At 52.9% G+C, this 22,247-nt stretch overlaps 1 protein-coding gene across 1 annotated transcript in view; it reads right to left on the bottom strand.

Moving 5' to 3' along the window:
* Positions 1-22,247, bottom strand: part of Cdh13 (cadherin 13) — an 854,075-nt gene that overhangs the window by 361,665 nt on the left and 470,163 nt on the right. Inside the window, exon 5 of the mRNA XM_078032736.1 lies at positions 12,949-13,101. Coding sequence (XP_077888862.1) covers positions 12,949-13,101 — 153 coding nt within the window. The remainder of the gene's footprint in view (positions 1-12,948; positions 13,102-22,247) is intronic.

Below are 22,247 nucleotides of genomic sequence, written 5' to 3'. Positions count from 1 at the left end.
TCCCCTGGTCAAAAAGAGAAACCCCATTTCTACTGAACAGTTTCTCCCTGTCCCTCCTCCCTCCCTCTCCTTCCACTCATTCACTGTATTTCTGGGGATTCCCCTGCCCCAGCTATTTCATAACTAGTCACTCGACATGGAGCCTTTTACATCTGGCTTCTTTCAGTTACAGTGTCTTGAAGGTGTGTGCACGCAGTAGCACATATCCCTATTCCTTTTTTGTGACTCTATGATATTCCATTGTATGGGTGTACCACAATTACTTCTTCATTTGTCAGTTGTTCGACTCCCTCCTTCCTTGACAGTGAAATAGCAATGGAAACCTCATTTCACCCCATCAATTTCATTGATTTGTTTCTAATTAACTAATGCTAGAATCTTTTTCTGACTTCATTTTTCTGGAAAGACTAACCACACAGCACCTCAGGAAGGCAAAAGAGCCCTCACTGGGCATCTCCAAGCCAAACACTCTGGCTCCATTAATTCAACTTTTCCTCAAATATTAACTAAAGTGTGATTTCTTTAACATCAGTAGTTCTCATAGACTTTTTTTTTTTTAATTGGGGGATAGATTGACTTGATCAAGTTTCTTCACTGCAGGTCTTTACTTTGTCAAAGGCACATTGTGAAAGTTAAAGAACCAGTTACAGTTTCCAGTGTATCCAGTGTGTCCAAGGAAGCAGAAAAGTCGCATGTGCATACACATGAACCTGGGTGGGTCCCTGTGTGTTGGCGGGCATCTTTTAGTTCTCAGGTTTTCAGAAATAGCTTGGAAAAGCTGTTCTAGATGGACACCGAGTCCCTTTTCAACTCACATGATCAGGGAAGGAGAGTGTGCCCACAAGCTCTAGAGAAGGGCACGTTCCAGCCAAGCACGAAGAAGCACATTTGGAACCACTAGTTAAACATCCTAAACACATGCAAGTGCATATTATTTCTGCATTCATCACAAAATCTACATGAAGCGTCACGAGTTGGAATTGCAGTTGAATGGTAACAACACATAACAACACAACGGCCATTTAAAATACCTTCATCCTTCGGCACTTCACAGAGCCCAAGGTGGAGGGTCTCAAAGGCAGTGAGTCATTTAAAAAAAAAAATCTTTAAGAAATGCACATTACAGCAGAGCTCCTCAGTACACGCATTAGCACTGAGAATAGAATCCGCTTAAGTGTGCCATAGAGTTGGAAATTGTGTTTCTGAATAATATCTACATAATTTTCAATAAAAAACAAACTTGCAGTAAGTTATCCAGATCTTAAGGTACCAAAGACAAATGGCCTTTGCTGGAATTAGCTTCCCCTCAGGAGGAAGGAAATGGAATTTGTCTTCTGCAATGAAAAAAAAAATTTAAAACAGCACAACACAGAATGAAAAATGGGCAGCGGTGAGTTCTGAGAACCGCGTCGCGGGACTCAGCGTCAGGGCGGGGACCCTGGCCAGGCGCACCTGCCTGCCAAGATGCCAGCGGAAAGGGTGTCACCCGCAAGACGACTTTGCTTCATGGCTTCAGGGTTCCTGAGGGTTTCTCAGCCACACAGCGGTGGTAGCCACACCGTTGTCACGGGGGGGCTAGACCACCCTTCGGGTTGGCCGTCCCAGGCGTGGGATGTGTGCAGACGTCCCTGGCCCCCACCCTCCTGAGGCAGAGCACCCCAAGGCCCTAAGTACCGAGTGTCTCTGGACATGGCCGCCCGTCCGCAGCCAGCATCTGGCCGTGAGAATCATGGTTCACGGTGAGCAGCCCCGGCCTGGTGCGTGACGGGGCCAGTGTGGGAGTCTGGGCTCGGGAGGGAAGGAGGCACATTTGTCACTTGATTCTTTACCAACCAGGTGACCTCCTTCCTGACACTTCCTGAAGCCTCGCTTTCCCCTCAAAAATGGACAGAAACAGCCTCTACCTTCATGGTCCTTCGGAATATAAGCACCTGAGATGGCGGCAGTTACAAAGACGTTGGGTTCATTCTCAGCTTCCTCCCACCTGGGCCAGTGTCCCCAGGACCGAGGGGAAGCTGAAGCTCTGTCAGGAAGGGCACAGAAATCTGTTTGGAGCTGTCTGGCCTAGCAGGCCCTGCCCCTGCAGTGGACAAATGGCCCTGGACAGGTCACTTTGGGGGGCCACCTTGAGCTAAGAGGTGGCTGCAGTGCTTGGAGCTGGACATTCCCCCAGAAACACATCTGGGAACCATGGCCCCGCCGTTCCCTGACACCCACTTGTCTGAAGAAAATGACCCTCACAAAGCCCCTGGTTGACGTTCAGGAAAAGGCCGGCTGCTCCCGGTCAGCAGGGAGCCCTGGAGAAACCAGCTGTGCCCCCGGGACCAGAGCCGGCTGCCCTGGTGTCAGTGAGGGCCTTCTCCCTGCACCCTCCCGCGTGTCACCACCTGACCCCACCTCCCCAGTCCATTGAAGTCATTTTTCCTGGGGAGAGGGGTGAGGGTGGGCTGGGTGGAGAAAGGGGCTACTCAGTGGGACCACAGGTCCAGAGTCTCCAGAGGCTTCTGTGTTCCGGGAGACGGCCTTCCCCATTTCCCATGTTCTCCCTGACCCAACTCAGCCTAGAGGGCTGGGTGAGGCCGGAGCCCAGGCAAGACGGAGGCAGGTGAGGGGGTGTCCATTCTGGATGGACCCACACTGCAGACTCACACCACAGGTCCCTCCCTCTCCCTCAGGGACAGGACCTCCTGCGGGGGACAAAGAGAACGCACCCCCACTGTGTGCTCCCAAGAAACACCTCTTCCCCTAGTTCCATGCCCACTGGGATGGCTTCCCAGACGTCTGGCAGATCTGGGACTAGGACATCAGGAGACGAAGCTCGAGGAGAAAACGGCCATGCTGTGGCACTGCCCCCACGCCACCCAGCTGCCCCAGGAATGTGAGGTGCAGGGGTGCTTCCTGCAGCGCATCCCGGGTCAACACCACTGTAGAGGCAAGACTCCTTGCTGATGGCCAGAGCCTCCAAGTACAGGGCCCAGACACTGAGCAGGAACCGCGTGACCTCAGCAGAGTTCAGGATCGGGCTTGTATTCGGGATTCATTGTGAAAGGCCCAGGGCCAGTTTCCTGAGCCTTTCAAACCCTCTGGCCAAGTGCTGTTCCCAAGAACTAGTTGTCAATCAAAGGAGAACAAAGTCAACTTCAAAAGAGCACAGGGCTCTCCTCCCAGCATCCTCCTGGCAACACCCCCCAACCTGCCTCACCCGCACCCCCAGGCTCAGCCGTCATCCTGGGAGGCTGCATTCCCCAGTCCAGCTCCACAGCCTCTGTTCTGACACAATGAACAGGCCCAGCTCTGCCCGTCGGCAGGAACACACACCCCTGAGCTGCAGAGCATCAGCCAGGGTTCTGGTGAGCAGGCCATCTTTCCAACATAGGCCCGATGCTTACAGGAGCCCCTGATGCCAACATCTGCATCTTCAGAAGAAAGAAGAATAACATGGAAATGATCTCTTGGTACCTAGTGCTTCACTGTGAGCAATGATAAGCCCTCCTCATAATAAAGATCTAAAAACAGATACTAATCAGACGAATCAACAGCCAACAGCTCTGGCCAGCGGCTGCGAGAAGTAATTCTGAGATGGCCCACCGATAAACCCCTGCAGCAGAAAGCACTGGAAGTTTGGAGTTTAAAAGAGTATTTTCTTGGCCTGGAGACTGAGCCAGACGGAGCGCGGAGGACCTGCAACACATAAAACACTCCGCCCTCCACACACAGGTCTAGAAATGAAGAATGGCTTTCGGAGGCACAGCTCAGGGGAAGGCAGGATTTTTCCTTTATTCGCTTTTCCCCCAGTGCCTGGTAGGTAGTGGGTTCTCAACAAATGAGTGCGATTTTGAATTAATTCCTATTTCATGGTAATTTGGATGTTATTGTTGACTTGTTCAAATAAATCTTATCTTCCTGAAATGCAAATTGGCTGTCACTCCCTTACTGAAAACCTCTGAGGCCAAGGCTTCCCTACAACACAACCTCAGCTCCTTACCCTGCCCTGCAAGGCTGCGTGACCACGCCACTCCAATTTCTGCACTGTCCACCCAGGGGACGTACTGTCTTGGGAGGGACTTGGATCAGCCCATTTACCTCCCAGGCTCCTCACTGAAAATGGTCTTTATCTGATACTTGTCACTGTGGGTCCAGAGACCCAGAAACAGGACTCAGCGCCTCCTGCTCCTTGTCGTGGTTAGCGGGACTGTCCGTGTCTAATCCGCATCTGATCAGGCCAGTCTGCAGCCTGCAGTCCTCCAGCAGCTGACCTGTGCAGCCTCCCTCCCTGTCTCCCCCCGCCCTCCTGTGCTCCCACTGCCCACACGGCCTGCCCATCCTGGAGGGGCGTGACTTCTTCTGTCCCATCTCAGAACCCTCTTCCTGCCCTGTCCCCTCCCTCTCACCTGGCTCTCTGTTCTTGAGCCCTTGCTTTGACCTCATGTCCTTCTGAGTCTGTTCCTGCTCCCTGCCCCTTGTCATGGGGTGGAATTGATTTGTTACAAGGCTGGACGATAGACTTGACAAGGACAGGGATCATGTCCCTTGTGGTGCCCACAGATGGACACAGACTTCTCAAACCCTTGAGCCAACTGAGTATCTGAGCAAACACACCAAGAAATATTTCCAACCTGCTAAGTGGCCAGCCCGACAGGGTCCATGAGGCCAGACGCAGGCTGCAGGTAGGTGGCTACTCTCTCCTGGCACCTAGGAAAGGCGTGGCCCACGTCGGGCCTGTGATGAGTCTGTTGAGCCGAGTACTTGCCTGAAGGGGCCGTGGGCATGTGCTGCCCTGGCATGTGGGCTCCCTCTGTGTTCCCAGCCCCACTGCTGGCCCCTGCCGCTCGTTTTCCTGTCCTTCTCTGCACTGGGGCAGGAGGCCCAGCTGGATGAGGTCGCTCCTTCACGCCTTAGCGTTTGCTCGCAGCTTCTCCCTGACTCAACTCCAGTGTGTGGAGCACCTGCTGCAGCCAGGTCCCACTCTGGGCAGCCAGCTCAGATGAGGAGGGCAAGCCAGAGGGCAGTGGGCCACACTTGGGTGGTCCCTGAGCCCAGGACTTCCAGCTTCTGACCTGCTGGGGGAACTCAGTCCCCTCCACCTCCCAACACTATTCCCTGGGGAATTTCCTGGGGACCCAGGCTGGCTTCACAGGGGTCCCTGATCAATGGCTGCCTCCAAGCCGCCAACTACCAACTACAGCGTTCTCCCTCTCCTGAGCCACCTGGCAGGAGCCTCACCGTGGGCAGTGGTCGGCTGCTGTGCTGAAGGTGCTCCTGGGGGACTCTTCCCAGCTGCATGAACCTTTGTCCTGGCCTTACAGCCACGGTGCACGAGCCTCAATTCCCCCCCAGTCTTTCTAAATTACTTTAATGGGCTCCACCTTCGTCTCAGAGTTTCTCACCAACAATTTCAATCACGTGCAGCCTCCAAGCCGTGGGCCTCTGACCCACAGAAGCTGGAGGAAACCAGCCTCTGTCTATTTTACCTCTGAGCCCACAGCCCAACGAACCCCTCCTTCCCTCCTCTGCTCATCTTAGCAAATTAAAAATGAAATTTGTTAGGGTTGGAGGTATAGCTCAGTTGGCAGAGGGCTTGCCTTGCATGCACAAGGCCCTGGGTTCAATTCCTAGCACCACCACCTAAATAAATAAATAAATTTCTTTATGCATGTTGGTGAAAGCAGAGGTGGTGGTGATGGGGTCTGGCATGGATGTCCTGTCCGAATGTGTGGGGTCCCGGCTCAGAGGGGCTGCCACCAAGCTCATTGTGGAGGGGTAATGAAAGAGCAGGAGGTTTTGCGAAGGCTGGCCTCAGAGCAGTCGGCCACTTGACTTGCTCTCGCCGCGCCCCGAGGCTCTCCAGTTCTGAGTAATGCTTCAGTACCTTGAGAGAAAATGCCACCAAGTCATTTGAAGAGGTAGCAGTGATGAAGCCGACTAGGCTTTGTCACCTAAGTCAACAAGGAGAATCTGGCCTTGGGCTGGTTCCATGAAGTCCTGCTGAGCCTGCCAGGTGCTGGGACGCAAGCCCAGGGAGGGGAGGGGAGAGCAAGTGGAAGGGCGTGGGGTTCCCTCGCCTGCCAGGAGTCAAGTTGAGCCTCTTTGGAGGAGTCTGTGCTAATGAAGTTGAGAAAAATGTGTTTCCCCAGCGCTGAGTGAGGACGCGGCTTTGCTTAGTGGACCAAATAAATAATCAGGCAGGAGCAACTGTGCAGCCTAATCCAGGCGCCGGGCTGCCAAGGCAGCGCCGTTCCACCTCTTCATGCCTCAGTTTCACCAGCTGCACCTGGCAGATAAGGCCAGGTTGCAAAATGAAGTGCTCGGAAATGTGGAAAGCTGAACCCGAAAGCTGACGGAGATGCTCGGAGGAGCTGGCGGGGGAGGCTGCCGCTAAACCCTGAATTACTTATTTTCTAAGGCATCAGAAGACAACTATTCATTTGTTTCTCTGCATTCCTATTTCTTTTAAAAGAGACATTAGAAAGTAGTTAGCTTCAGGTAGCAGTTGATTGAGGGGAAACAGGATGATTTTTCTACTATTATGTTAGAAACTCCTACGTTAGCTCATCGTTTGATGTTCTCAACACACCTACGTGGTGGGTGTCATTGCTAGTTATCTAGTTATGATTACGGTGCGGTGTGGACGCGTGATATTGACTTGGTGTCTCTCTCTCTTGGCTTCACCGTGGAGATGCCTGGAGAGGCTGGATAGCATACCGGTGCCCTTCACCCCAAGATGTTCTGAATTGAGGCTGGAGATGCAGCCAAGGCTGGTAGCTTGGTTTTGTTTTGGTGGGTCTAGGGAGCGACCTAGGTTCTCCTGCAGCTAGGCAAGCGCTGTCTCCAGGAGAGTCCAACATGGAGGAAAGAACCACAAAGGCCTCATTGAAGACCAAGGGTGTTAAGGGCAGAAGGGCTGGCTCTGTGAGCCCAGGCAAGCGTCCCCTTGAGGAGTTGGTGGCACCAGCTTAGATCTTCTGGAGACACCTGCTTCTCTGGCCTCAGGCTGGTTTCTAAGAAATCAGCAAAGACTCAGCATGGCTGCCTTTAACAGCCCTCCCAAGTCAGGTGGCCCCAGAGAGGAGCCTGGTCAGGTTTGCCTGGCTCCCTGGAACAGCAGAAGGCAGTTCTGAGGAGCCTGGGCTGGGCAGAGGGCTCTCCAGGTCAAGGCGTGGCACTGGAGACGTGTGCGTGGCCACAGTGCGGGCAGGACAGTCAGGATGTTGGCTCAAAGGTCACCTTCATGGAGGCGGATTAATAAATCCAATGGAATATTTAGACCAGTGTCTCTCAGGGCATCTTGGAAAGACCCGGAGGGTGTGTCAAATCCCAGAGGGCAGGACCCTCCCCCGGGGCTTCTGATCCAGCCCACGGCTGGGGTTGGTAGGCTGCCAGTTGGGGCCATGCCTTGGAGGCTGCCCCATTGGCCGACCCTCTTCTACATGCCCGCTCTGTCACTTGGCTGACTGCCACCTGTACACCTAGTGCTGCCACTCTGCTGTGCCCACAGGGAGCTTCAATTGTCAACTGACATGTGGCAGCATGGCTCCCAGCTCCAGCACCAACTGACAGGCTGAGCCTCACGCTGAGTCCCTACCCGCTGGCTCTCACACCCTGGGGAGAGGGTACCCTGATCCCATTTGCACCCTAAGGAAGGGACAACAGACCTAGACCTGCATAACCTGCCGACGGTGAGCGGGTATGAGGAAGAAACAGGAGTGCTGACCTTCTCCCTTCACTCACCTACCAAATGGCAATTTCCTGTGGCTCAGCCCATAGCAGAGTCAAAACTTTGAACCTAGTAGGGCCACCACCAAAGCGGGGGCTCCAATCTAAGCTCCTGAGGCCACCAGAGTATGACTGACAGGACCATAATGACAGCAGAAGGTAAGATCACAGGTGTGAAAGCCCACCTTTCCAAGTGTGGCCTGGGTCTCCTTAGGAACAGGAGGACCAGGAATCTGTGTGAGGCCACCGCTGGCAGCTAGCTTCTAGCCCACCCCTGGCCAGCCGATTTCCTGTACCTGAGAGCCTGCAGCTAGAGGCCTGTGTGGGATCCAGGTGTTTCTGCAGGGACAAAGCAGGTGGTGTGGCCGTGGCAGAGAGAGGCATGAAGCTGCAGCTGTGCTTTGCAGACTGGGGTCCACAGGGCTCTCCTGGCAGCCAAGCAGAGTGGCTGCGTCCAATCCTGAGTGTCCTTGATGCAAAGTAGCAGGACAGGGTGGCAGCAATGCCACCATGAGACGAGCCCTGCTCACATGGGGGAATTCCATTCCTCCCCACATCCAGACGACTGGAGCTCTCTGGAGGCTTTTCTGACTGACAGGACTGTGCGGCTCTAAACCGCCAGCGACCGCCAGGCCAGCCCCATGACAAAGAGCCCCGCAACCCAAGATGCCCATACGCCCAAGTTGAGAGACCTTGCACTGGGATGGTACCTTAGCGACTGTAGGGTCACCTTCTCCAGCCTCGAGTCAGGTCACGTGGCCCTGAGGCAATTCTGCTGGTACCTGTACTCTTAACAAATCCCTCTATTTGTAGATTAGTTGGAGGGGATTTTGTTGACTACCACCAAGAACCTCCTCTGAGAAAACGGCCTCAGGGGTGACCAGAGCAGTGAGGCTGGCCCCCGCAACCCAGGGCTGGGGGCATCTCCAGTACGAGTCTGGGGGAGTACAGTCCCATGGGGGAACATCCTGGCATCACAGGGATGTTGTCATAAACAAGTCAATCAACCAAACACCCCCTGGCCTGGGTAAATGTGCGTCTCGTGTGCACTGACGTCACGCTCTGCCTTGCCCGCGGGAGCATTGGTCGTGTATTTTCTGTGGGAATGTCTTGGAGCTCCACTGGGTGGAGGCACAGGAGCAGGGAGCTGCCGACTGCCACGGTGTCCAACTTTGACTCTGGATCAGTCACGTGGGAGAAAACCTGCACAGATATCCAGGAGCGGACGCGGCCATCCGGCTGTACTGGGAGGCCAAGGTCAGGCCTTGCAGCCGCCTTTCTGTGGCTGAGCGCGATGACAGCACCAAACTCCTCCTCAGGGAAGGTAAAGGAGATCACCACTTAGGTACTTAGCACAAACCTTGGCACATGGCAATGGTCAAGAAGGTTGACACCAGCATTGGCAGTGACAATGATAATACGTCTTGGGAACACTTTTGGTCCTCAATTAGCCAATTGGCAATGACAAGACGAGAGAGCATTTTCAGAGGTCTGTGTGGGTCAGGGGAGTTCTCTGGCATGAAATAGGTGCTCAGTAAATGTCCTCTTCTCCCCCCCGCCTCTGACATCCGCGGTCATCTGTGCCTCTCTACCATGGGCGCCAGATCAGGGAGACAGCCTCCTGCTGGGGGCACCTGCCCACCACTGCCATCTGTCCTGCTTCCTGTTTGGCCTCATACCCCCGGTGGAGACCACCTCGAGCTATCCATCTGGCCCCACCTGCCTGCCAGTCTGTCGCCCACTCCTGTCATCCCCTGTTGACAAATCTGTAGCCGGCAGATTACACTCATGGGGTGAGGGAGTCATTACCACCTGCTAATATTTTTATAGAATTTCATAAACTTGGTCATTCATGAATCATTTACAGTGCTTTATTCCAATGACGAGTTCACAAATCACTCAAACGCTGGCAAAATGCATGATAATGAGTAATATTTCAGGAAGCTTTGCATTAATACGTCAGCTCTGGATCCTGCAAGAGCTAAATTACTTTGCCAGGTGTCACTGTGGGTCAGAAGCATGGGAAGCCCTCTGGGGGCTGGGGTAGGGGCTGGCAGGGTGGCAGAGGGTCGTGGAACAAGATGGTATTTGAGAAGCAATAGGTCAAGCAGACCCTTCCCAGCCCCAACAAGTGACAGTCCTAGGAGAAGGGGCTTGCCGCTGGGGTCAAAGCCTGGCGGGGGTGGAGGCAGGAAGAAGCGCTCCTTCGTGGTTGAGAAGGCAGGGCTTCCGGGCTGGGGACAGGGCCATGGATCCCAAATCCAATACACACCAGCTGTGAGCCCTGGAAAAGTTGCGTAATGGTTTTGTGCTTATCTGTAAAATGGTGTTAACTCCTACTTCTGAAGTCTCTTGTGTGAAAGAGATTAAATAAGAGAACAGAGTTTGGCATGCCGTCTGCCAGGCGGCGCTCAGTAAACAGTAGCTGCGATGACGATCCACGATCAGGGCCAAGAACAGGCGGACCCCAGATGACGCCTCGTCACGCAGATCCCCGCGGCTTCCGTCACCAAGATGCTTTCCTGCTGGATGTGGGAAATGTCAACACGTTGACATGTCCTTATGCGTGAGTAGCATTTAAAACTCTAAAAGCCAACAACATTGGCGCCACCGTCACGTCTCTCCGCGGGTCCTCGCGTTCTCCGCCGTGGAAGCTTGCAGAAGAGGAGCTAAAGGGTGGGGATCCAGAGGCCCAGGCTCTGCTCCACCTTGATCACCCTGACATGGAGGCCCTGGCTGCACCAGGAAGACAGGGAGTCCCATCTAAGTAGGAGATTGGAACGTGGGGTTGGCACATTCCCATGCCAAAGCGGGTGCACAGAGAGCAGCTGTCACTAAGTCCAGAGACAGAAGAGCCATGCGCAGCAGTTAGGAGACCTTCCTCAGCGAGGACATGACTCAGCGAGGACACGAGGAGGAGGCAGGACAGGACTAGAGGGAAGGGGTGAGGCCAGGAGGAGGGGGCGTGCGCCACTGCACCCTCCTGAGGGTGGACGGTGGCCCCGGGGTCACCTGAGTGAGACACTGCCTTCCCACTGAGTTTCAGTGGGACACGGCCCTGTGCCAGGGTAAGCCAAGCCACACCACCCTGGGGCACCACTTCCCGGCACGCCACACTGCACAGAGGTGAGAGACTAAGATCAGTGGACTTTGAAGGAAGCTTGGGCCCTGGAAGGAGAGATCCGGGAAGCCAGGACAGGCTCTCCTCAGCTCTGGAGGTCACTCTTTGAGCTCTTTTCCCTGCCATTGTGACTGTCCCCAGATGTCTGCCATCTCAGGGGATTTCTTCCTATCCCTGCAGATGAGGTCAGTGCCATCTATGAATGTTCACCGAGGCCCTGGCAGATGGTGGCCCAGAGTCTGTCTCTGAACTTGGGAGGACGCCCAGCAGGGTGACTTTTCTGGAACGCCTCCCGGACTGCACAGACCTCAGACAGGTCATTGAGCCACAGGGGCATCCGAACGGTCAAGCAGCCCCCACCAGGGTCCCTTGTTTCAAGCACCCCCCACCAGGGTCCCCCGAGAGGCACCAGGTCTCACACCTGAGCACCGGCACTGTGTGCCCTCTCTGGTTTTACCAGTCCTGGCTCCAGGGCTTGGATTGCTCCAGGTGACCTCCTGTTCCATGTCCTTTGTCCTGTGTCTCCAATCCCCCAGGGAGCTCCTGAGCACAGATTCGTACCAAATCCCCCTCTGATACTGAAGGAGGAGGGGCGGCAAAGGCTGGGATATTTGTCTAACATCAGAATGAGAAATCATGTCTGTGGCAGACGTCAACCTTCTCAGGATTGGACTTAGGAAACTGATGTTAGAAATTTGAAGAACTTAACTGGAAACTTCAGAAATATTCAGGAAAATAATTACCAAGAGTAGCTTTGATTTATTGAGATTTATTGAGTACCTGCTAAGTGTTGGGCATTGTGCCAAATGTTTGCAAAATAACTTCACTTCATCTTTTACTGTCCTTAGAGGTACGGATTCTATCTGTCCTTCAAGGACAAGTCACATGATCATAGAGAGTAAGTGGGTTGCCTGAGATCACTCAGGTCAGGGAACGGCAGTGCTGACTTGGATGGTCTTTCCCTGGCCCAGGAGGTCACAACCACTGTGCCATGCACACTGAAGTACGCCGTGCCTTTCCTCAGTTCCTTGCACCTGAAACCTCAGGGGTATCCCCAAGGCAGGCTTGGAAAGAGAAGGGTGCATTTATCCATAATCTGCTGCCAGTGATTTCCAGTTCCTGGCGAGGCCAGCCAGAGCTGGGAATGTCTAAGGGAATCAATGTTCTATTTCTACAGCAACCAGAGACCCCACTGGGCCTATGCTGAGGACTTGTGCCTCATCTTTGGTGCCCCCCAACTGGTGGTGCCCCTGCAGATGCTCAGAAAACCCTTCAGCCAGGCTTTGGAGAGGGAACCTGGGAGGTGCCTCCTCCTCCACTGAGGATCTGGGGTGCGCTGCTCAGCAGGGACCTGCTGCCTGGCAGGGCTTCCCTGTGCACCACCCCAGCCCCTTACATCTGTCCAGCACCTGACGTCTCCAGCACCTCAAACCACCTTCCGCTCACTCAGAACCCACAGCAAACCAGCGGGGCAGGTAAGAAAACCAAAGAGGAATCCAGCACACCCAGCCCAACCATGAGCACTCTGGTTTCTCTTTCACAGTGTGATGTCGGAGTGAGTGCTCTGTTTCTGTGGGCACCTTGGATCTCCCCACATAGCTGACACTCCTTCCAGAGGATTCTACATGGCAGCAGAACACTGCCTTAGCACAGAGCCACAATCTGACCCTATTGCTGAGCACCAAGCAATCCTTCCATTTTAAGGACCATGCCCTGCTGTAACCTCATTGAACAAAAATCTTATACATTCTCTCAGGGTCCTTAGCATAGAATTCTAAGGATGCACCTGTCACGTCCGAGGGTTTACACCTCTTGATCAGCAAGCTGGTTTCTGGAAAGCAAAGTTATCTAAAGGCTCAGGCCTCCTCTGAGCTGCCCTTGAGTGTCTCTCTTGGTCTCCAGGACCCAGAATCTGATCAGCTCTGGGGTTCCACTGACAAGATAGGGACCCTCCCTGTTACCCTCTCTGGATCCACATCCATCCAGCACTTACAGGGACACCCTGAAGCGACACAATCTTGGGTTTGGTGAGGCGCAGCAATGATCACTCAGCAGAAAGAAAACCCTTCGGAGGCCATGTCCGAGCGCACAGGGTGTGTGGCGAGAGTACTCACTTGGTAAGTAGCCATCACTTCTCTGTCCAAGGTCCGTGTCACGGAGACGCTGCCCGTGTTCTCATTGATTCTGAAAATTCCTTTAGGCTCTTGATCCACTCCCTTTCCAGTGAGCCGGAACCTGGACCCTTCAGGTCTGTCACTGTCGACTACCTGGTCAGAGAAACAGAGTGACATTTAAGACTGTCTGGAAGATACAGAGACAGTACATTGCCAACAACACTTGGGGACCAGTCTTCTCTCTCAGGTGCCAACACAAAGGTGCCTGATGGACTGGGATTTGCCTACAGCAGCATTGCCCAAAATAGCCTTGCAAAACTACCTTTCATGCTAACACGCGGATCTCTGCAGCTTGCGGGGGGTGGGGAGTGCACCCGGTGGAGGAGACAGTGATGGATTGAGGAGAGCAAGAACAGCAGGAAGTTTAAAGTTGGACATTCATACTATTTTTAACTTCAGGAGATGGATTTTTTCTCCTCTGCAAGCAAAACTAAACAGGTAATGGAAACCATTTGCTCACAATCCTACACTGGGGGGCCTTGATCAGGGCGGGGTCTTCACGGGCATCCAGTCGTCATGGGCAACACCTCGTCCCGGCCACAGCACCGCCGCCCCCTACATACCCAGGTAAGAGGCTCAGAGTGAGGGAGCTCTTCAGATCTGTTTTTTTTTTTTTTTTTTAAATCTTCAAAAAATGCTGGGGAAGGTGTCCCCCCCCCCCCCCGGTTATTCCTACTTAGTGGGTAAAAACTGAGGCACAGAGACATTTAGCAAGTTGGCTGAGGTTACAGCTACCAAAAGACGAAGCTGGGATCCAGAGCCACATCTTCCATGTCTCTGCCATGTGACACTGTCATTTCTGAATTTACTTTAAGGAAATTCTCCCCAGATTGTTGACCTGGATTTGATATTTGAAGAGTAAATTCAGAAGGTAAAGGTGGAAGGTTTGGGGGGTAGCTCAGCAGCAGATCCACCTGCCTACCACAGGCTGGGTCCTAAACAGTGTCCCCAGCTCCACACACACGAAAAAAAAAGAATGTAAAGGGAAAAGAAGGTCGTACCAGGCATAAGGGACCACAAGGACAAATGGTGAGTCGTCAGCAGGGTTTGAGTAGAGGTGAGGCCAAGGGAAGCCAGAGACCACGTTATGGGGATCTCTTTGTGATATTGGGAGTTGGGAAGTTAAAGAAAGAACTATTATTTGTATAAATTGGCTCTAGAGTTTAGAGCCAGGTTATCTCTATATATCTAATCTCACTTTATCTCAAGAATTTAATGTTGATTTGATCATAAGGAAATAACCTGTACGTCACAAACACTACAGACAGTTGGTGACATGGAGCTGAAATAAAGCTGACTTGGAATCAGCTACAACCACTTTCCACATGTACCACCACCTACTGAAACAGTCAACCAGGCCAGGTGCAGGTCAATCTGCACCCTCCAGAATCCGTGGATGTCTCCTAGCCTGCACCTGCAATTCTGCTGCCTGACACCAGGTGGCAGTGGTGCCTAAGGCAGCATGAACTTGATGGTTTACCTGGCTGGAAGGCTGAGTTCCAAAGGACAAGACAATTTTTTTTGTTTTGTTTTGTTTGGTGTTTTGTGTTTTTTCCTGGTTTAAAATGTTCTTTATTGAAATACACTGAAGGTTTTAATTAAACGCCAATTACCTCTGCTTGCATTTTTTAAGATTAATGGAAAATATGATCATTAAAAATAAGGCATGTGATACCTTGTGGCGAAAAGCATTTTTAATCACCACTTGCCTTGATTTAATCCACCTGACATCTTCTCCTGACCTACTTCCCCTGCTGGGGGGCTCCAGGAGGTCCAGAGCCACAGCTTACGGGTCTCACTACTAGATGCCAACTCCTGGCCAAGAGCCCGGCACACGGCGGGGCAGACACCAACCAGTGCTGCTTACTGAGGAGTGCTACTGCTCAGACAGAGGCGTCCCAGTCCTATCTGCGCCAGGGACCACCGTGGACCTTCATGCCCCTGAGGCTCTGCTCATCTGTAAGATGAGAGTAACAGGCTAATGTCCCAGGGATCCCAGGGTCTAAAGAGACAGTGGAAAGTACATGGGGGGGGGGCAGTGAATGACAGCCAGCAATTGCAAGGCTAATTGTGACAATCACAACAAAATGCATGATGTTGTTCAGTGGGTCACTTGGACACCTCCAGGCATAAAAAGCATCTAGCTCTGATAAAAAAAAAAAAAAAGGAATCCCTCTCTACGGGAACAGATTTCCTTTCTAAAAACAAAACTCTCAAACCTCTCTGGTTCAAGAAGAGAGAAGAGAGCTGGGACAGCTGGGCACAGTCCGTTCTGCCATGCCCCAGCATGGACTTCCCCCAGCATGGACTCAAACCCCGCCTCCTTCTCCACGCATACCTGAGACAGACCCTGCCCACCTACAGGACACTATAGTGGAAAAGGACATGGCGTCCTGCAGTAGCTAGGGAGTGACCACATTCCCAGGAAGGCACTTCTGGCCCCACCTGCCTGCCACAGGCCTACAGGTGAGGACGTGCAGGGAATGGCCTCGGTGGTCTTTGCTCTTTCTTGGCCCTTCCCTGCTCAGGAGGGGTGGGCAGCACCCTGACTTTCTGGAAGTCAAGAAGCATCATGGGCCCTGGGGGCAGACATTACCACCTCCGGTTCTCTACTTGCTGCTCGGCACCCACAGCTCAATTTTAGACTTGGAAATTCTCCTGAGCATTTTTTTCCACTGCTGCCAAGGTCAGGTCTGGATCATTTTCTCCTCCTGCCTCAGAGAGCAGGAGCCACTTGACCTCATGGAAGCAGGTCTCAGAGAGAGAGGACCCTGTTCAATTAGCACTTGCTTTTGGATCAAAACAACCTTTCCCCAGGGAGGGTGCCAGGCACCGACTCCAGGCCTCTGCTCACGGCCTCCCTCTGAGCTCCTAAGAGCCTGCCTTTTAGAAAATATGTTGGCCCTGGCTGCATTTTAAAGGAGCAATCGCAGCCAGGGATGCTGTCCCAAGAGTGTGACCACCCACACAAGTAGGGCAGGATTCCTTCTCTCCAGCACAACTGGCTATGCCAGCCAGCACAGCATCACCTGGGAATAGGTTGGGATGCAAATTCCCAGGCCCCCTGCCTCAGAAACTCAGAGAGCAGAGACTGGCAATTGGCGCTTGCACAAGCCCCTCTTATGATCCCGACACCCCCCTTCCCAGCCGAGGACCACTGCTATAGCCGACCGTGTCCCTGCTGGTGCGTGTTCTTGGTGAAGCCAGGTTTCTCCACTGTTCTTTGGAGATTTCTGCTGAGAACACACTGGGTTTGTTGCCACCTTCCTTCTGGGCCAGTTTTGAACACAGCAGTAGCTGGGTGCAGTGATGCACACCTGTAACCTTAGCGACTTGGGAGGCTCAGGCGAAAGAATCACAAGTTCAAAGCCAGGCTTAACACTCAGCGAGGCCCTAAGCAACTTACAGAGACCCTGTTTCAAAATGATAAATAAAAAGGGTTGGGGAGGTGGCCCAGTGGTTAGGTAGGTGGTCCTGGGTTCAGTCCCTCCCATTACCTCCAAACAGAGCAGTAACAAGAACTTCAAAATCTGGTTCCTAAGACCTCAGCAAAACAGAGTTGCTGCTTTCCCCAAGATACAGGCCAGCATCTCGACATGTACGAAAGGCCCTGGGCCTGGAGGACCCCAGGAGAGGGAAGCAGAGGGGGAGGGTGGATCTTCCCGGGAAGCTGGGCTCCCAGCTCAGGGTCGCCCCAGGAGGGTGCTCAGGCCCAGAATCACATTGCCTCTCTGACCTCCTGGACCCTCAGGACAGCCTCACTCCCACCTCCCTGAGCTGGGGGAGAAGAGCTGGGCAACGGCTACCAGGCCCAGCCTGGCCACCTGGTCCCAGGCCAATCGAGTGTGGCTGCAGACAACCTTCAGGGTACCACACTTGGCTCCTGAAGCTGGCCTGGTGCTGTCCCCACTGTGCCCAGTCCTCTGCAGCAGCTGGGCCTGCCCATCAACAGCTGCTGCTGGTGCGGAGAGGGAGGGTGAGCAGTGGGCGCTCCTCTGGCCAGAGCAGCCCTGCCCACAGCAGCCGTGCACACCCTGCTGCACGCAGCCTCCCCGGGAGCCGGCTTTCCTGTTACCCTTCCCAAGGAGACACGGCTTCTCGGAGTGGGAGTCTCTCTTTCCTTGTCCTCTGAGTTGAAATGGAAAAGGGAGTGAATGGTGAGAAAGAAGGAAAGAACGTGAACCCAAGGGCCAGGGGACATCTGCTGCACCCCTGGCACTCGGGCTCCCTGGCCATCCATGCGGAGGCTGGGAAGGTGTGAGGCCTGGGGTGGGTCCTGGCTGCCGGGCTGGGTCTGAGGGTCCTTCCTGCCGCACACACCTTCAGGGGAGTAAGGCTCTGGGCAGAGCCAATGTCCCCTTTGGTTCCCCTGCTAACTCCTGGTCCCACCTCCATTCTTTCCTGCAAAGAGCTAAAGATATTAATTCATATGGCATTTTTTCCTTTTGTTATTTTGTTATGGGTAGTGATCTAGGGGAACTTTACCACTGAGCTGTATTCCTAGTCCTTTTGGCTTTAAAATAAAAAATTGAGACAGGATCTCCCTAAGATAGTGAGGCTAGCCTCAAACTTGCCATCCTGCCTCAGCCTCCCAAGTCGCTGGGATTACAGGTGTGCGCCGCCGCGCCCTGCTCATTTGGGCATGTTTTTAAGGCATTTTTCCATGAGTTTACATCTGCATGTCGACACTCAGAACATGTGGCAGTTTTGAGTGTTTAAATAAACAGGATGGTTATCTGAGAATGATCTGAATTTTTTCTACTGATGGTGCTTTTCAGAGGCGGGTGATCTCAGACTCACAGAAATGTAGAGAGGGTAGAGCTCCCACGTGCCTTTCCCCCGGTTTCTCCCGATGTGAACACCTTCCGTAACCACAGGACCTTGGCCACCACTGAGACGGCAGCGCTGATGCTCCCTACTAATTGTGCTACAGATTTGTGTACACAGATGCCACCAGTTCTTCTACAACCTCCCTGTTCTGATCCAAGACCCAGCACCTGCCATGGCTGTTAGTGAAGTGTGGTTTCAATGGCGCATCCTGGGGATGCTCGGGGGTCCCAGCTCTCCCTTAGGGCACCAGTCCCTGATCTCAGTCTGGAAATTGCACCACTATGTTAAACACGGTGTCATCTGGGGATCTTGTTGCTCTAGCCCTGCCCCGGTGCCCGCCATGGTCAGCGCCTTGGCTCAGGTTTCTAGAGGGCCTTGCCTGTTTGTTCTCAAGGCCCAGAACAGTGGTGGTACACAATTGGTATCTAATAAGTAGCTCCACCGTGTGTGAATGAGTGTTGGGATCTCTGGATTGGCCTCAAGGTCTGAGTCCCTTTGCCATCTCCTTTCCTAATCACAACAAGAGCGGCCACTCTGAAATGCAAGCCCGTGTCTGACCAGGGCTGCCTGTGGCTCCCCACTGCCCTCACAGGTAAACGCCCAGAGGCACTCGGCCCTCGATGGGCCTCTGCCTGCCTGGCCACCGGGAGCTACAGACCTCCTGACCTTTGCCCACTTTCTCTGGACCATTTCGCGGAACTCTGGTTCCCCTCCCTGTCTGCTGGGGTCCCCTCCTCATGGAGTCCCTTCCTGGATTCAGGGATTACTCACACCTAGCTTTTCCTGTCCCCTGCCCTGCTCCATGGACACCTACCCTGGCCCTCCTCTGGGCCCTAGCCTCCTCACTGCCCGGTCTGTGAAGCACAGAGAACAGATTGCTCTTGGCTGGTGGTGGTGGTCACTGCCCCTTGGCTATTGATTTCTTATGCTTTTTCACTTTCCCTGGGTTTGGAACACAGAAGACACTTGATCAACGCTTTAAATGAAGAAGTACAACTTTATTTGCATGTTTTTATACGACGGTAAAATGCTTTATAAACTCACAAACTAAAAATGAAAATAAGGCCTGTTGCACTGGTATCTCTTTTTGAAAATGAAATCAATGTTCGTGTGCAACACCAGCACTTTTTCTCTCATTGTGATGCTTCAGAGTGAGCTTCCCAGCATCTGGGGGTGCCTAAGAGTCAAAAAGGGACGCTTACTATCATTATAGTCTGGGAAAGGGACCCTTTAAGTAGAGACCCCCTTTTGAAGTAAACTAGAAAATAATTAAAGCCCTCCCCCCAAAAAAATTACCAAAGAGAATAAAACACACGTGAATTATATTGTGCTTTGGGCATAAAGGTAGGAAGGGTATTTTTCCTTATGGTATATTCAGTTTTATAAAAAAGTACACACACACAGGATCCATGTGCAGATACAGGGAAAGTTGATTATATATATATTTATATTTTTACTGGGGATCAAACCCAGGAATCCTTAACCATGGAGCCACATCCATAGTCCTTTTTAATCTTTTATTTTGAGAGAGGGTCTTGCTGATTTGCTTAGGGCCTTGCTAAGATGCTGAGGCTGGCTTTGAACTTGTGATCCTCCTGCCTCAGCCTCCTGAGCTGCTGGGATTACAGGCATGTGCCACCCCACCTGGCAATCCTGTATTATTAATACAGTGAAGGATAACTTTTTAAAACATAGGAGAGGACTCATTGGAGCTTGTGTACGTGCTGTTTGGAACAGGCCTTCTACTCTTTGCTCATAGAGGAGACGGCCCTGGAGCCTTCACCCATACTTATTGAAGGGCGTTGGTGTGTATCCTCAGACTGGTCTTCCGAGGGGGTCTGTGAACCCTGACCGGTTCTGTTGTGGGCTGGACCTTGTGCCTTTGGCCTGGAGACGTGCAGGCACCTGGCAGTCTGAGCAGCTGTGACGTCCATCCCCGCTCCTGCCCACATGCTGGTCAGCCCTTTCCACCTCTAGGCCACAGGCTAACCTGGAGAACTAGGGACAGCCCAGGGTCTGGTCCCAGTGCCCTAGTGGAGGCACACTGGGCCCTGCCCAGGTGGTCCCCAGAGCCGTAGCTGGACAGCACTGTGTGGATCAGGGCTGGTCCTCACCGACTTGTTCCCATCATCCCTTGGAGATGCAGAGGACAGGGCAGGATGGAGCCCCAGCACCACAGGAGTCCCCCTGTGTCCCCCTGTGGCCTCCTCACGAGAAGTCACAGTGCGTCTTCGTTTCCCTCCTTCTGTGTGTGTGTCTTCACACATGTACTGAGGGTGATGATGGCCATCTCAGGTCACCGTCATTCCTACCCCCAGCCCCTTCTTGATTTATCCAAGACATTCACCTGACCCCAGGCCTCGTTCTAAAGCACTCAACATTCATTGCATTTTATTGTTGCTTTTTTAGTCTTTTCTTATAGTTTATACTGTTTTGGTCATTTTGTCAGGGCTGCAGGGTTTTATTTTATTTACTATTTATTTATTTTTAGTACAGCATTTCTAAATTTCTATGTGTTTATAGGGATTTTAATTATTTACCATTTACTGTATGATAATGTGGCTTATGAAATTTCTACTTTAGAAAGTTTTTTAAAAGACTTGCTGTTGGCCTGCCACAATATCATTACTAAACGATCCATGTGCAGACACAGGGAAAGAATGAGTATTCTGCGCATGTCTAAACGGTGACCACGGTGGGGCAGCAATGCAGGCCACCACCAAGAGATGAAGGGATCAGTGGAAGGTGGTGGATGCACACAATGGAATAGTATTCAGCCTTGAGAAAGAAGAAGATCCTGGTGCCTGCTAGGGCATGGCGTCAGGCCCCCTCAGAAGGAGAAAACCTCCACCATCCACTTAATGAGGATCACAGAGCGTAAAGGCCACAGAGACAGAAGGTAGAAGAGGCCTCACCAAGGAACGGGATTGCAGGATGATTGCTTCATGAGTGTGGAGCTTCAGTTGAGAAAGATGAAAGCGTTCTGGAAATGGTGGGAGGGTTGCGCGGTGATGTGGGTGCACGTAGCACCATCGCTGCGCATGTTCGACTCACAGGTAAACCACAGTGGGTTTCTCTGCACAGGGCACAGGGCTCCAGGTCTGTCACCTCTAATAATGGCAATTGAGCTGTTCCGACCCTCCCTGCCCGGCTCACATGTTGACTTCCAGATCCACAATGTCTGGAAAGAAAGAGGCCTTTGAACTTGAGCATAATGGATTCATATCCTGCCCTGTTTCACCTCCAGGGTTTGGGTGGACAAGGCAGGTTAGGACCTCTTGGAGAATCATAGAAAACAACTCTGGTCAACAGCCTCAGTCTCCAGATTGGGACAAATCATTGCTCCCCACAGTTAAATCCCCAAGGACATGCTTCCGGAACTTTCTGCCTCTTGTTCACAACACGTAACTGGGAATTTTGTGACGTGACACCATCTTTCTGACTAGACGGCAAGCTCTTGGGGGCAGCGGCCATGTCTAATTGTGCTCGCTGCTGTCCCCCAGCACCACACTCAGCTCCTGGAACAAGGTGATGGCTCAGGCATTTGTTGAGTGGAAACGCTAGCCCAGCTCTCCCTGGAAACACCCTGGCTGTCTCTGGGGATGCACAGCAGGTTGGGCTTGATCCTGGACACGCCAGGTGGGAACCTGAGCCCGGAGAGTGGCTGGAGTCATGTGAGGTGGTCACCAGTCCCGGGTGGTGCCCAGAGTGTCAGAGGAAGTGTCAGATTGCACAGGGTGGCCGGGGAGGGTTCCCAGGCATTTGTCACTGTGTTTGCTGCTGAGGAGAAGGTTATAAGGTTAAGGGACCAGGAGGAGGGGAGGGCTGCCCACCACAAAGGCCCTCCCCTGGGAGGACATGGGGGTCTCTGCGCATGAACTCGCCATCCTTTCACGGCTCTCCCCAAACCCCCCACCCCACAGCCTCACACAGGGAAGGGGCACCTGCCCGCTCACGGCGGGAGCCCACTGTCTGTAATGACCCAGCTGGGCTCCTGCCCCGTCCCTCCGCCTGGTGGTCATCTGCTGTGCCCTTGTATTTACCAAGGCGTTTTCCCTCTGGAACACAATTCCGCTAGCACATTGTCTTCCCTCCACACCTTCTTTTTTTATGTTCAGAATATTAAGATCATTTTTCACTCCAGAGTACTCCCAGCCCCCGAGGGCGCACAGTTCAGCACACGCTGCGATGACGGAGATGCTACAGCAGAGAAAGAGGAAGAAGTCACCGTTGTGACTCAGTCCTTGTGCTGTACCTGTCTGGCACCAAAGTCCATTTGTCACAATTTTGCAGCCCTTTTTGTCCATAGAGTAAGTGGAGATGCTGATGAGTCATTTCCTGAGTCTGGTTCCCGGGGCACTGTGAGATTTCCAGGCCTCTGCTCCCTGTGCCCTTCTTCCTTGCTCTCG

This window comes from Ictidomys tridecemlineatus, chromosome 15, assembly GCF_052094955.1.
Source record: "Ictidomys tridecemlineatus isolate mIctTri1 chromosome 15, mIctTri1.hap1, whole genome shotgun sequence".
Classification (NCBI taxonomy): Eukaryota; Metazoa; Chordata; class Mammalia; order Rodentia; family Sciuridae; genus Ictidomys; species Ictidomys tridecemlineatus.
The sequence above is the reverse complement of the archived record's forward strand: the minus strand, read 5'-3'. Positions and strand labels throughout refer to the sequence as shown.